General features: G+C 41.3%; 1 protein-coding gene across 1 annotated transcript in view; it reads right to left on the minus strand.

Moving 5' to 3' along the window:
• The window catches only part of VPS13A (vacuolar protein sorting 13 homolog A), a 262,402-nt gene that overhangs the window by 243,408 nt on the left and 2,158 nt on the right, over window positions 1-16,836 (minus strand). The window contains exons 2-4 of the mRNA XM_084628103.1: window positions 7,923-7,966; window positions 2,322-2,364; window positions 264-359 (exon numbers count right to left, since the gene is read on the minus strand). Coding sequence (XP_084484229.1) covers window positions 264-359; window positions 2,322-2,364; window positions 7,923-7,966 — 183 coding nt within the window. The remainder of the gene's footprint in view (window positions 1-263; window positions 360-2,321; window positions 2,365-7,922; window positions 7,967-16,836) is intronic.

Consider the following 16,836-nt stretch of genomic DNA (forward strand, 5'->3'; position numbering starts at 1 on the left):
AGTAAGTATATATATTAAGTTAAAATTCTGAAAACATCTTTGAAGATAATTTTGATGAAATAAGAAGTATCTTTTTTGAACATATTAAAGATTTAATAATACAGTAAAAGAAAATCAAATATGAAAAATATAACTTGGGTTAGGCAACAGCAACTCCTGGGAATAAGAGTAATGGCATACATGATCTATTCCAGTGATTTTTAAAATAGTATTACAATAAAATAAAGCTCAATAATATACAGTTTTCCTCTCACTCAACTTACTGGCTGTAGGCACTACAAGCAAATAAACTCCATCCAGAACAGCCTCAACTGGTTGAGTATAAAGGTTTTTCCACGGGATTTGTAGATTAAGTTGACCTACAGTATATAAAAGAAAAGTTATAACAATATGTAATGAAATTTGATTGACAAGTATGTTACAAGGTTTAAAAAAAAAAAATCTAAAATTTCCCTAACACAGTCAAATGCATGTTAAGTACCTTTCAAAGCAAACAGAAAAATAGTCTGTGACAAGTTTACAATCTTTAGATACATTACAATATTTTAGAAATAGCAACTAGCAGGGTAAACACATAAAAGTGGGGACAGGATGAGAGGAGGAAAGATAAGGCCAATAGCAACAGGATTGGACATTTTAGATATGGACACATCTTGCTGGCTCAATCAAAATATTTAAGTATTTATTGTAAGCTTTATGGAAAAAGTGCATTGAGGGATAAATTTGAAAGAGGAAAAAATACTGGATTGAGATTCAGCACATTTCCTTATAAACCATTTGCTTTTTCAATTCAATGACATTGTAACAAAGTAAGTCTTCTCCTCCGCCCGCAAAAAAAACACTGCTATTCCTACAGTCTCTTTTAGGCAGTTTTATTTCTCAAACATAGGCAAAATAGTTCTTCAAGATCAAGCAGGGCTATCACTCCCAGTGTATTTCCCCCCCTTTACATCTCAGCCTCTCACAGACTCCTTGGCTGGGGTGAAGGCAGTGGTCCTTCGCAGGAGGAAAGGCAGAGGACATTTGTTTTATGGGTTCCGTTGTGAAGACAGAGGAGCAACTGGTGGCTGCAGAATGAGAGCTACAGCTGATTCAGCAAGAAAAAGAGCAGCTGGCTGGAGAACGCCAGACCACTCAAGACAGGAAGAAAGAAGTTGCCTGAACCTCACTGTTGGTGAACTTGAGGGAGAATTAAGAATCTCTATGTGCAGACATGCTGAAGCCTCAGTGTGCAGAGAAGATACCCTTCTCAAAGCTCTGGAGAAGACAATGTTATGAGGACTCTGGGTAGATTATGGATTGTAATGTTGGCTTTATGTAATGTGGGGTATTTGGGGAATACTGATGTGTATGAATTTGTACATAGGAGTTTATATCAAGTTTTGTGTGTTTTGGTTGGGGGAGGGGGCAGGGATGAAAGGTGTCCAGAAGGGCCTCGCACGTCAGAAAAAACCTGCCTGTGAGTCGTTTGTTTTTTTTAAAAAGGGGGAGGGAGGAAGAGAGGTACAGTATGTCACAGGGTGGCTGCCTGCCTATAACTTAAGTAGGTCCAGTCCCAGTTTCCAGAACAGGTGCTCCCAGTTGGGGCCAATTAAGGGAGCAATGTTGCATGCAGGGCTATTAAGGGTCAGAGACAGGCCCAGTGAGGGGCAGTTGGCTGAGAGAGAGCCAGGAAGCTGCAGGAAGCAGGAGCAGCAGGCTTGACAGAGTCCCCTGGGAGGAGGGACAGTGACAGTCTGAAATGCAAAGGGTGCACTGAGGAACTGTTTTGTTTGTTTTAGTTTGGACAATAAACCTGCCTAAAAGAAACATAGCATGGCAGTGAATCCTGAGCAAGCTAGGGAGAAGCCCTGCCTTATGACAGTCACTAATTCTTGTCATGCTACCAGTCAATTTGTGTTCTGAGGAAACTTCCCCAAGTCATGCAACATGCCAGTGATGGGAAGCCTGCTGAAGTGTTCGCACACTACAGGAGGCAGGAAAGAAAAAAATCTAAATTATGTAGTTGTTGGGATTTTTTGGTTTTAATATACAGTGTTATTTTATACGTTATCAAATATTTGATAACTAGGAAAATCTTCCTTATATTTTCCATGTTAGCATTCCTCCCCCAGAGTTAAAATAAGAATGTCTTTTACAGGTATGAAGATATTTATTCCAGAATGGGCGAACTGATTCATATTCATTTACACACTGCAGAACACCCTTAAGAAAATTAACTACTTGAAATGCCCGAGGTCAGTTGTAAGAACAGAAAATACATCTGCAAGCTCTTACTTCATTTATTACAAAGTAGTGCATGCTACAAAAATGCAACTTACCAATATGCCCTGCTTTGACTTTAAATGGTACATCCAGCTGACTCTGCAAAGAGAAGGTATTTTTAAAAAATATTTAGACCTATTTAAGCAACATATTGAATTTACCTTTATGTTTTCTTCCCCAACTCCTCTCTTGGCAAAATTACACTACTGTTCACTTAGCTCCAAATACCAAACATAAATTGAGAACATATATTCTTAATACATCTTAGTATGGGAGTCTTTTCCTAGATGTCTAACCATATTAGATGTCAACCATATTAGATTGAACATGTGTTTATTAGATCACAAAACCATTTTAGGGGGATGTGACATTTAATCTTCTTCAGACTGTTAAAACAATAGAGGCAGAACGTAAAAAATGTGTATTGGTTTTTTTGTTACACTAGAATGCAACTCTACTAGAATAGGAATATGTATCTGTGCTTACCTGAAAGTTTCCCTTCTTCGAGTGATAAGGCCCACAAATTAGAATACGTAAGTCAGCCTGCTTGGAGCCTGGGAGCAGAACCAGCCCTGTCACTCATTAGCAGCAAGGATATACCCTGTCCCTTAATGTTCCCTTGATATTTTCTTGGTGTTTCCATGTGTAAATATACTGACAAGGAGTGAGTGTATTTCTGGATGTAGGTTCCACTCTGCTTAACCCAATTTCTGCCATGTAAGTTCTGATGTTCACCTCTCCATTGATGGGTTCATCTCTCCTTAGTGGTAGGAAAGTATGCTCTTCCCAGAACAGAAGTTGATTTTTTCTCTGGAATAGCACTGATCGTGTTTATTCCTAATTTATTTATAAATGCCCCAGCCACACTGACTGTAATGACCAGAGCAAGGCTGTGGGAAGAAAGAATCCTTCAAGACCTTACTGAATCCTTGTGTTCCAGCTAGTGCATATTATGATTTTTGCTTCTGATACCCATTCCCTGGACTGAACTGGGACCTGAAAAAGCCCCCTCCATTAACCCCAGCGGACATCTAACATAAGGATTACTCTGCCTAGTTTATTAATGGGTGGATACCTCCAACAAAATCTGGTTCTCTGCACTCACCAATTGAGGGAGCTGAGACTATTCCCTGAATTCTGTCAACAGATGTGACAGGATAAGATGTGGAAGAAATAAGTAGTACTGGATAGGTATCATATGGACACTGGTTCTCTGAATCATGCCTCTGTATGAGATCAACATTTCAAATAGGCTCCAATAAGAGTTCAATTTTTGTGTTTGTTACACCATACTGTTAACAGTATGAGATGAGACCTTCCACCTGATAGTATTCATCCTCAGCCAAGGCCTCTGACTGACTTCCATAGTGCCATATATCAGCATTTATCATGAATCCAAGATACTCCAGAAACAGAAATCACTGTGTGTTTGTTTCAAGCTCTCTCTGCGTATATCTCCATAATTGGAAAAAATGTTCAAGAAGAAATAAAAGTGAATTTTCTTCTTCTTTTAATGCCAATAATAAACCGAATATGATCCTGGAAGAGAGTGTTACACATACCAGATCAAATGGTAACACTCAAAGCTGCCAACTAAATGCAAGTAGTAAAAATGTCTATGGGATGAAGACAAGTCTCTTTTCAGAGCTTTTTCAGATGTTTCAGAGGGAGCCCTGTTCTGTTTGTTCCAAATCTAAGGCTGAGGATGAGAAGAGAGTGTTGCTTCAATCTGATATAGATAACTGATGATTTCATTCATGTTTTGGCCCTTCCATGGGTTGCTTAAGATTGGGAATGAGACAAAGCAGTTCCTGTGATTCTTCCACAGCTCCATAGTATCCCCCCCCTCTGTACAATGTCCAGTGTCCTCACTGTGACCAAAGCTATAGTTTGAAAGCTGCAGCCTTAGTCAGTAGGATTTTTAGTTTGAGAATGATCCCTTTTGCCTCTGGCTTTTCTTGGACTAGCTCTCTACCTGAAGCCTAGAGAAGCACCACTCACTGAACCCCAGAAGGAGAAGTAGAGCTAAGGGGACAATCTTCCCAAAAAGCAAATACAAGCTCCAGGACACAGCTGGGAATTAAACAGACACAGTGAGCTGAATTATTAGTCAGAAATTTAAAATAAAGTTTGGAAATTTCCCCAGAAAAGCTCTGCAACAGGGGATCAGGCTGAGCATGCGACCATGGAGACAGATAAAAACATTGTTATTTGCTTGTTCTTCAAGAGGTGTTCACATATTCATTCTGTTAAAGGTGTATGTGCACCCATCATACTCAAGTTGAAGACTTCTGCCAGCAGTTCCACTAGCTGGTCAATATACCCCTGCTCTCCTTGAGTGTCAAGCCAAGAGCATAAAAGGATGTGTCCACCACCACCCTCTCTGTTCCTTCGCATCACTGCATACACTGTCCAAAGTATTGAGGAAGGAGGGTCACGTAATGTATGTGAGCAACACATCTCAAAGAACAACAGTTACTGTACAGGTAAGTAACTCTTTATTTCTCCTTCAAGGGATTGTGCACATATGCATTCCACTGTAGGTGACACATCAGCAATTACCTTACAGGTCCTGGGCCTTTGGATCACTTGAACAGACTAACACCCTTTTGCCAAAGTTGGCATAGCATCTAGAGGCTTGAGTAACAGCATTGTCTGGAAAAAGTTTGTACAAACTACCATTTTGCTGGTTTGCAGATATTCACAATAGGGATGTTGTATGAAGGCTGCACCACCACCACCCACTCCTGAAATTCCGATCCGTAGCAGCGTGAAGCAAAGCTGGCCCCTGAGTCCCATTGTTTTCAACTTGGTCATGGAGCTGCTCAACTTGGAGGTTGAGGCTGTCTGGTTAGAAAGACCTATACACAACACTGGCTGGCAACAATGGAGAGGTCTAGAGCCTCTCTTGGCAGAATCGTCTGATCTCTGCCAGATCAAGGATCTATAACAAAGATGAGGCCTAACTGCTCCTTTTTGTTCGGAGTACAAACTCCTAGTGAACAGAGATTCACACAGGAGTCCTTTACAGTGCACATACTGTTGTCTGACTTTTGAGGGGGGAAAAGCTCGGATCCTTCGAAGGGCAAATCTTCTATCATACTCTGCACACACTTCAGTTTACCTGAATCAAACAGCACTTCATGGAGATGGTGAGTGTATTGGGCACACATCTACATTTCATTCTAGGTGTATGTGCACCCAATGCACTTGAAGGAAAACTGGGAACAAACTTCAGGGAGCAGGTCATTCTCCTACTATCAGTGACTGACAGGTCTGGTTCTACTTCCAACTGCAATAACTGCAAGCTGAAGTACCTGTTATGTTAGATCTGTGAACCATGGCACAATGAAGAATGAATCAGATCACTTCTTTTGTTTTTTTAAAAAAAGGTCAGATATTGAGCTCATAAAGGAAAATTTAACTTGTCAATCTTCTCTGGTGAAAATCACCTGCGGGATATCAGTCCTGGATTTTAGCTCTTCTGCATTAATTTAGATGGAATATATGTGCCCAGAGAGTCAAAGGTGTTAAATAAGGTCTGGGGTTTGGTTTACAAAGATCTTAGCCTGCTTAATACCATGGAAAATGAACCATTAGAAATCCTCTTAAGCTTTTATTAAAGAAAAAGAAAGGAAAACAACTAAAGCAATTGAAATGTAAAATATTAAGTAAGGCTTTCAGCTTAACAACATCCCTTGTTCCCTTTCCCTTTAGTGGGAGACAGTTCTTAGAAGAGGAAAAAACCCTTGTTTGACAGTCTCAGACACCATCTAAAGATGGTAATAACTGTCCTTTAGGGGAAAAGAGTAACTAGTTGAGAGGGGCTGCTGCTGTTAAGGTCTGATCCCGTTTCCTCTCAGGTGGTCTTCTGTATTCAGCTGGACACAGTAGAGGTGGTGATGTCTTCTGGGACCCCTCTCTGGAGTAGTCTGGTCAGGACATCTCTCAGGGTGACCAAGGCCTGGGGTCCCAGTAGACAGTGGAAATGGTGGCCATGATGGTGACACTTGTCCACTACCCAGTTTTTCTCCCCAAAATCACTTTCTCTAAGGACCCGCAAAGGGAATACTGGGTGGAACAGCCAATCCTCTCATTATATTGTCCACCATTCAGGCCTAGTTTCTAACACATCAATTCTGGTTCCACTCTTTTTCATTATTTACCAAGCATGATCTTAACACAGCCCTTGAGTTATATCTGTACGCCTTTTTCTTTCGATTAACTCAGTCTGTCTCCCTTTCATATCTTTTTCCATCGGCATTTTTTATTATAGGTTATTGTGACAGATTAAGAACTTTCACATTCTTTTTACAGTTGAGCTCATAATTAAGAGTAAATTTGTAGCCCAATTATCACAATAGCTCCTTAGTGCAAGGCTATTAGAAATTCCTTAGGTGTTAAGATTTTTTTTTTTTTAATCAACCAGATCTGCTGAAAGATAAGGTTACAGAAATAAAAACGTCATCCAATAAAAACGTTATCCAATTCATTATTGGGTGAAGGGCTGAAGCAACAGCCAATGAGGCAGTTTCCCATATGGAGTTCATTCACAAATGTATCTCAAGAAGAAACTGACAAATATTCGGAGGACAACACTTATAGTCTGCAGCAAGTCTGGATCAAGCTCTACCCCACCACCACGGCTCGGGGGATTCAAAAAGCATTTTAAAAAACAGAAGTTCCACCAGTTTCATCCTAAAGGGAAAAACATCAGGAGCAACTATCCAGTGCAAAATATTTAACATAAATGCTAACAGTATAGTTTAATACTTTACAATATTTCACATAATATAACCAAAATGCTTAATTTTTGAAAATTAAGCCTATGGGGCTGAGTTAAATTAATACAGTTTTCATGCAAGAAAAATCTATTCTGTCATGCTTGGGAGAAAATTTTATATGTTATTTATTGTGACACAAGTTGGAAGCTCTGGAAAATAAGTCCAACGCCTTCAAACAAATACCAACATGCCTGGAACAGAGTGATGCAAAGTGAAATAACCCTCTTGAGTATATTGCCAAAATTATTTGAATAATTGCTGGATTAAAAATTTTGACCATGCATTGTCCATACAAAAGGTCTCATTTTTCTCCCTTTAACCATTCTAAGACATGCTTAGGGAAATCTAAGACTTTGGGCTGTTTTAAAATTTTCTGCTGTGATTGTGCAATATTTTACATAATTAAAAAAAAGTTTCTATGTCAATATCATCATGTTTTAATATTTCCTGATGTGCTCAAGAGAGTCCATTATCTATATTTTAATATTAATCTCAAATACTGTTTTATTAGATTATGTGCTTGATAAACTGTGTTCTAGCCAGCAAATTTTTTTATTATTCAGAAAGCTAAAAATATATTTTAGATCAGACTTGTAACTGTCATTCCAGTTTCCTCATGACATTTTTTTAAATGGTCTCTCAAATAATAGTAGCAGAGCAGTCCATAAAAACGAAAGAACAAATAACTTTTGAAGGTTTTTCAGAAGACCAAAGCAATTCATTTCTTGAGATGAAAGATGTCTGCTTACTATTCTAGCTAAAAATCAACCAACTCCATCCTTATATGGCACTTTAAATGTTCAATATACTATACAAACAACTATTTTCAGAACAATAGTAACAGTTTCTCATTTTTGCTTGCTTTGAACTTACCAGTGCATTTTCCTTTATTTCAAGATTCTTAAGTGCTACAGCTCCTAAAGGAAAAAGATGAAAAGATTTAAAATTGTAGTTAAAACACAGTTCTGTATCTCCTAAACTACTGCAAACCTAGAAGCACCATTATTTCACAGTGAGTTTTCAGCAATTAGGATAGAGGTTTAGTATTAATATTTGTTTGTTGTTTATGAAGAGAAAACAGACCATATGTTGCAATTAATGACATTTTCCCCCTGAAAAATGTCACACAGTTGCCAATAATGCAGAGAGCACTATTGCAAACCTGCTGTCTCAAAGCACGTCTAGCATAGATGGGGCCATGATCAAAAATATTAGCTGCCAGTCTGCACTAGAACTGCCACTAATACTAGCACCAGTGCTACAGCAACATCAGGAGACTTTCAGAGATGACCATGTAAACAAGTTTCGTGTGTCTTTACCAGCTCCTACTATTTGCACACAAAAGTTCTCTGAGACATTCTTTAAAGTATCAGAATTAGCTCCTACAGAACTAGGTGTTCTAAATTTCTATACAGACTATTATGTGCCACTTGTTAACATACCAGAACTGAAATTAAAAAAAAAAGACTGAGTAAATTATTGGATCCTCTATTACTGATTCAGAGGCTGACCAATAGGACACTGAAGAAATGGAAGACTCTCACTGACTTCAGTAGGTTTTAGACGAGGCCCTAGTATCCAGAAAAGTCATGAAGTCTGATATTGCATCTGTTAACAACAACATGGGTAAACATCCATTTAACTGACTTCTATAGGCTTACAATTAATGTTCATGTTTCCAACTAGAGCAATTAGGTAAATCTAACTGTCTTTAGGTGTGACTGTGCTCAGAAAAGTGACTACCTGAATAAACACAGAACATTGCTACTCAACAGATCTGCTGCCCGTGTATACACTAAGTTGTATCTGCTTACTTAGGTAAGCTTTTCCTGCTTTTCATTCCAGTTAACGCTGTAGAGGCAAAGCAACTATGAGAGTGTTAACTAGAGTCTTTACTGAGCTGCACATCTGTGCAACACCATTTGCAACCAATAGACTTTAGTGTCAGCAGCATTTCCATCAGGTCCAAAGAACAATATTCAGCTCCACACAAAGTTTATTATACCTTCTGAATTTGTACTTTCAGCACGATTCATTTTTCTTTACGCTTCAATCTGAGGAAAAGTACTAAATAATCTGTTTAAATAATCTGTGAAACTAAAAAGGAAATAGCCCACAAAGGGCAGAATCAAAACAAAGAAACAGATGAGGAAAGCGCTGAGGACACTGTGCAACTCAAGCTCACTGCATCTTCAGCAACTAAAAAGCAACTGAAGGGCAGTTGAGGCCACTGCCCCCTTTATGCTCTCGAAATCTTCTACAGAGGGACGCCGAGTGGCACAAATGGACATTGCTGGCTAGAAATATATCACAGCTCGACACCAGGAACACTATATCCCACAAATAGGATTATGCAGAGGCCCCATGAAGAAGAATTTGCTGTGCTGCACAACTACATACATATAAAGTAGATCAGTAGCTTGCCAGTGACTAGGAGATGCACGACAGATTATGGAATTTTGTTAATTGTCAAGTAAACAAGAAAGCCATCAGAAAAGGTTTTTATTTGGTTTGACACATGAAATTTAATTTGAAGTACTTGTGCTTCATAATTCACCCATAAATCTTCTAAACAACATTTTACAGATATAATAAAACCGGGTAATGACACTTCACTGCAGGGCTCAGGTAAAAATGCTAAGTCTTCACTGAAAAGATGTCACCATTTCAAATGTGTGTATTTAAGAGACTTAAACTGTTAGTGTATTTGAATATTTATCTACTTTCCATCACTTCAAGCATTTGTTGGTTTTACATTTATGCTCCTCCATATACACCTATGCATAATGGCATCCTAAAGTTAAAAAGGCATTTTTCTTTTAGTCTGTCTTGTACTGTATGAGGCTATTGTCTATTTTTACTAGTCAACTGAGGGTGCCACATCTCTCAGTGTCATCCAACAACTGCAGTATATAACCTGTCACTTAAATCAGCCTCTGCACCAAATGATTGGAGGATACCTAAGGTAACATCAGATTTTTAAAAAGGTTCCAGAGGCAATCCTGGCAATTACAGGCCAGTAAGACTAACTTGTACCAGGCAAAATATGGTTGAAACTATCTGTCTGTAAGTGCCTAGAGAATAACAGAGTTATAAATATATGCCAATATTGGATTTGTCAAGAACAAATCATGCGAACTAATTTCCTTCTTTGAGCGGGTTACTGGTCTAGTGGATGGGGGAAACCTGTAGCCAGGATATCTTGATTTTAGTAAGACTTTTGACTGTCCCACATGATATTCTCTTAAACAAACTAGGGAAATGTTGGCTAAATAAAATTACTATAAGGTAGGTGCACAACTAGTTGAAAGATTGTACTCAAAAAGTAGTTATCAGTAGTTTGCTGTCATACCGGGGAGGACATATCTAATGGGGTCCCAAAGGGTCTGCCCTGAGTCCGGACTCATTCAATATTTTCATTAATGTCTTGGATAAATAAGTGGAGTGTATGCTAATAGAATCTGCTGATGACCCCAAGCTGCAAGAGGTTGCTAGCACTTTGGAGGGCAAGATCAGAATTCAAAATGACCTTGTTAAAAGAAAACAATTATCCAACACATAGATGAACACAATATGTTATAGAAGAGTCAACATGGCTTTTGTAACAGGAAATCGTGCCTCGTCCATCTATTTAAAAGAATCCTTTGAGAAAATCAAACAAACGTGGAAAGAGTGATCCAGTTGATATAGTGTACCTGGACTTTCAGAAAGAATTGAACAAGGTCCCACACCAAAGGCTCTTAAGACAACTATACAGTCATGGGATCAGAGGGAAGGTCCTCTCATGGATCAGTAACTGGTTAAGAGATATGAAATAAAGGGTAGAAATAAATGGTCAATTTTCACTGTGGAGAGGGGTAAACAGCTGGGTCCCCAATGAATCTGTACTGGAACCCATGGTGTTCAACATATTCATAAATGATCTGGAAAAGAGGGTAAAGAGTGAGGTGGCAAAGTTTGCAGGTGATACAAAATTACTCAAGACAGTTAAGTCCAAAGCTGACTACAAACAGTTACAAAGAGATATCACAAAACTGGGTGACTGGGTGTCACCATCTCTCAGTATGGTCTCGAGGGGGTCTTAGCTTCTTCTGACTGACCCGCCATAGTCTGCTCTCCGGTCAATTCCTGGACCCTCACCTCCAATTAAGTCTGCTAGCCCTTTACTTTTTGTGCTTGCAGTCTCCTTCAGTCTTCTGGCTGTTTTCTTGGAGGCAGCCTGGTGCAGGGCTGTCATCCCATTGCTATCCCAGGCTCTTATGCCTCCCTTTCCTTCTCTGTACTCTCCCCTCTATAGCAGGCCTTGTTTCCTCTGTTGGTGGCAGCTGTGGGTGCCTCCCTCCATGACTGGGAGCTGCACGGGATTGTGATAAAGCTGCTTGCTTATAAACAGAAGAGACTCTCCTCCTTCCCCTCCCTCCAGCCCGATCTATGCTTAATATGGGGTTTGTAGACCCCATTACACAGAGCAACAAAATGACAGATAAAATTCAATATTGGTGACTGCAAAGTAATGCATATTGGAAAACATAATCCCAGCTATACATACAAAATGATGGGGTCCAAATTAGCTGTTATCACTCAAGAAAATCTTGGAATCATTGTGACTAGTTCTCTGAAAACATCTGCTCAATGCAGAGCAGTAGTCAAAAAAGCCAACAGAATGTTAGGAACCATTAAGAAAGGGACAGATAATAGCATAGGCGCTGACTTCCCCTCTGCCCAATGGGTGTTCGACCCCTGCCCCTGCACCGCCCTTGCCCCACCCCCTTTCCACCCCTTCCCCAAAGTCCCCGCCCCCTCTTTTCCCACTCCAACCCCTCCCCCTTCCCACCCCCATTTCATCCTCTTTCCTCAAGTCCCCACCCCTGCCCTGCCTCTTCTCCACCTCCTCCCCTGAGAACACCGCATCCCCACTCCTCCCCGTCCCTCCTGGAAAGTCCTAAGCGCTACCAAACAGTTGTGTTAGGCGGTGGGGGGGTGAGAATTGCTGGGAGAGAGGGGGAGGAGCAGGGATGCAGCGCGCTCGGGGAAGGGGGGGGGGGGAGGAGGAGACAAGGAGTGGGGAGCTTGTCTACTTTTTCCCTGTGGGTGCTCCAGCCCTGGAGCACCCATGGAGTCCGCGCCTCTGGAAAATAGGACAAAAATAGCATAATGCCACTATAAATCCATGATACACCCAGACCTCATAGACTTTACGGTCAGGAGAGACCAACATGATCATTTAAGTCTGATCTTCTGCACATTACAGCCCATAGAACTTGACACAGCCACTCCTGTAATATACCTCTAGCCCAGGGATAGGCAAACTTTTTGGCCTGAGGGCCACATCGGAGTGCGAAACTGTATGGAGGGCCGGGTAGGGAAGGCTGTGCCTCCCCAAACAGCCTGGCCCCCGTCCCCTATTCACCCCATCCAACTCCCCTGCTCCTTGTCCCCTGACTGCCTCCTCCTGGGACCCCTGCCCCAAACCGCCCCACCCCCTATTTAACCCCCCCCACTCCCTGTCCTCTGACTGCCCCGACCTATCCACACCCCCATCCCCTGACAGGCCCCCCGGGACTCCCACACCTTGTTCCCTTCCCAACCCCCCCGTTCCCCAACCCCTGACCGCCTCAGAACCTCCGCCCGATCCAACTGCGCCCTGCTCCCTGTCCCCTGACTGCCTCCCAGGACCCCCTACCCAACCCCTCCACCGCTGCGCACGCCGCCACCACTCCCTTACCATGCCGCTCAGAGCGGTAGGAGCTCACAGCAGGCACAGCTACATGGGAGGGGGAACAGTAGGGGAGGGGCCGGGAGTTAGCCTCCCGGGCCAGGAGCTCAGGGGTCGGGCAGGACAGTCCTGCAGGACGGATGTGGCCCAAGGGCCACAGTTTGCCCACCTCTGCTCTAACCTCTGAATGAGTTACTGAAATCCTCAAATCCTGATTTAAAGACTTCATGTTACAGAGAAGCCACCATTTACAAGAGTTTAAACCTGCAAGTGATCCATGACCCATGCTGCAGAGGAAGGCGAAAACCCACTAGGGTCTCTACCAATCTAACCCTAGGGGAAAATTTCTTCCCAACCCCAAATATGGCAATCAATTAGACTCTGAGCTTGTGGCCAAGATCCACGAGCCAGACACCTGGAAAAAAAAAATTCTGAATACTACATATAGTTCCCGTCGCCCCATCTCAAAAAAGGATATTAAAATTGGAAAAAGTACAGAAAGGGCAATAAAATGACTGTGGTATAGAACAGCTTCCATATAAAGAAATTTTCCATATAAAAAATGGACTGTTCCGATTAGAAGAGAGATGATTAAGCAGGTATATGATAGAGATCTGTAAAATTATGAACCTTATTCTTGTGGAGACAATAAATACGGAAGTGTTATTTACCTTTTCACATAACACAAGAACCCAATGAAATTAATAAGCAGAAGGTTTAAAACAAACATAAAGAAGTATTTCTTCATACAATGCACAGTCAACCTGTGGAACCCATTGCCAGAGGATGTTAGGGAGGCCAAAATTGAAACTGAGCTCAAAAAAGAATTAGACATTTTCATGGAGGATAGGTCCATCGATGGCTATTGGCCAAGACAGTCAGGGATGCAACCCACATGTTCTGTGTGTACCTGAAGGTCTGACTGCCAGAAGCTGGGACTGGACAACAGGGGATGGATCACTTGACAATTGCCCTGATCTGCTCATTACCTCTGAAGAATATGGCACTGGCCACCACAGGAAGACAGGATACTTGGCTAGATGGATCACTGGTCTGATCCAGGATGGCCAGTTTTATGTTCTTATGTTAAACCAAGGAGTATAATTAAACAAAAATATAAAAAGTTGCAACCACTTTGCTCAGTGCGACATTTGGAAGATTGAAGTTAGCATATTTCACCTTTCAGAGACTAAATTTTATTTAAAGTTTAGGATGGACATGAAGTTCACAAAAGTAACGCTCTAATACAAGGGTCAAAGACACTATAGTTACCGTGACCAGAAGAATTTCACTGCTCCATCATTATGCAATTATCTAGGTGTCACTTAAAATTCATATAAAACCATGCAAGCTGGTTCACTTGACAAATATCAAAGGAAATATATTTATCAGGATTAAGATACTGTACTTTTGAAAGTAGTAATACAAGAGACTGTAAGCAGCAAATTTGTTATTTGTTTTCAATATTAAGGCAAAAAGCCTTCATTCCTCTAAGGTGAAAGAATTGAGTTCCATAACATTAGTTTGGTTAATGTGAATTGGTCATTAGAGATCCATGGCTTTATGAGATAGTGGGGGGGAGGGTTGTTGACTGACTGCCACCCTTTGCTACACAAATGGTGACATCTGAATGGGAAAAGCATATATATTTTGCAAAGCCTTTGAGATCTTTTGGAATGAAAGGCTAACATATACAGGTGAGTCGCATCATACGTGCATTTAACTTACGCGAATTCAACTATCCGCGCTTGGGGGGCCGGGGGAATCGATCTAAGTTACGCAACTTCAACTCCATGAATAACGGAGCTGAAGTCGACGTACTTAGATCTACTCACAGCGGTGTCTTCACTATGGTGAGTTGACTGTGGTTGCTCCCCCATCGACTCTGCCTGCACCTCTCGCCGCAGTGGAGTTCAGGAGTCGACGGGAGAGCACTTGGGGGTCAATTTATCGTGTCTAGACTAGATGCGATAAATCGATCCCTGCTGGATCGATCGCTGTCCGCCGATCCAGTGGGTAGTGTAGACAGCCTCTATGTGCTGTTGAAACCTCCCACCGAAGAGGGACAGCCTTCTGATGAGAAGGAATTCAAAGCCAGCCAAGGTTGGCTTAACAGTTTTAGGAACCGCTTCAACCTCAAAAACGTGCAGACTACTGGTGAAGCCACATCTGCCAATGAAGAGGCAGCAAAAGCCTACCCCAAACAATTAAAGAAAATCATAGAAGGAAAGGGCTATCTTCCAAAACAAATTTTTAATGCTGATGAGACTGGGCTCTTCTGGAAAAAAATGTCCAATCACACTTACACTTCGAAATCAGAAAGACAAGCCCCTGGCTTCAAAGCAGCTAAAGACCATGTGACTGTGTTGTCTTGTGGCAATGCCGCTGGGCATTTAATAAAGCCGAACTTGCTCTACAGGGCTGCAAATCCCTGTGCTCTAAAAGGCAAGAATAAAAAATCTCCTGCCTGTGTTCTGGCAATCAAATAAAAAGGCTTGGGTGACAGCAGCATTATTTAAATACAATTTCTGGATTGGTTCCACAAGCGTTTCATTCCGTTGGTCAAGCGGTACCTCAAAGAGAAAGGACTTGACTTTAAAGTGTTGCTGATCGTAGACAATGCCCCTGGCTACCCTGCGGCACTCCGGTTTGCGATTTAAGGGATTTTCAAGGGTAATTTTGACTATACACGATTTTCACCTTACGCACTGACTTTAGAACCTAACCCCCGCCTAAGATTCGACTCCACTGTAATGCAAAATATGAAAGATATGTTTTGGGTTGCATATGCCACAACTGCACCACATTGTGGACCGGGGAAAATCAACCTTCTCTGATGCTGTTTCAACAGTGTCACAGATTACCCAGTACAGTTCTGGGAGCAATGCTATCAGAAAAATGAATCCGCAGGGGAAAACCCACTTTCCATGCACCAAATTGAATAAGGGCCACAGGGATTTGGTTAAAAAATTAAAAAGAACCAAACTTAAATAACCCACTATGAGAAAGTATAGCATTGTCAAGCATGTAAATATCAAGAAGGAAAGATAAACTTATTACAAAAGTATGAAAGTAAGCAAAGAAGATTTTTACAGAATATTCCAAAACAAAAGCTACAATTTAAATTGTTAGACTGTAGAATTGTGTTCCTCCCAAGGGAAGTGGGGAAAAGACCAGTCAGTAAGTGAGATTTTACATGCCATTATGTTACAGCCAAATCTCAAAACTGCCTTCCATAGGGAAAGATACCAATTGCCATTTAGTGCAGAAAATTCTAGTTAGATTAGATTCAGCCCAATATTGTTTGGATTGAACAGCTAGGGGAAGTCTTAAAGATATCCTACAAAGGGGAAAAAAATTAGCTTCTACCCTCTGTGACACAGAGGGGCAGCTGAAAGTTTTTACAAGTTTTTTATATTAGAAATTCAGGTCTTGTCTTCCTGTACAACAACTGGAGAACTAATGAAACAACAATGTGAGCAATTAATATTCTGGAAATATGACATCTTTACTAAAGATTCAATAACTCAGTCCTTCCAATTAAGGTACACATACTCACAATAAATATGCTAGCAATGGTCTTTTCAAGGTCCATTCTCTCTCTCCAGCAGGGAACTGAGTTGTTGCAACTTTAGGACTCTGAAAGCTTCTCTCTCCGATGAGAGCTGAATCCCTTTTCCTCAGCCAGTAAAATAATCCCAGGAGTGGAAATGGATACACAAGCCATCAAGATAAACTGGAGAGACGCAGGACTGTCCTGGTCCTGAGGGGACCAAGGAAAGCTCCTGTAATCTGGCCCAAACATGTGAAGGCCTGGGTCAGATGGGGCTCTGAATAAGGAAGGGCTTCAAGAAGAAAGCCTTGGCCCTAGAGACATGAAAATCCCTAGCTGAGAAGGACTGTCTCAGAATGTGTGCATGCTCCAGAGACACAATGGGGCCAGTGTGGATTCAGGCTGATATAGAACCACAAAGCATGTTATTAACTGACTTTTTTGCGTGCGTGTGCACACATGCGTGCTGCTTCCAGGACATTAGAGAAACAAGATGGGTGAGGTAATATCCTTATTGG

The sequence above is a fragment of the Lepidochelys olivacea genome, assembly GCF_965140295.1.
Source record: "Lepidochelys olivacea isolate rLepOli2 genome assembly, chromosome: 5".
NCBI lineage: Eukaryota > Metazoa > Chordata > Testudines > Cheloniidae > Lepidochelys > Lepidochelys olivacea.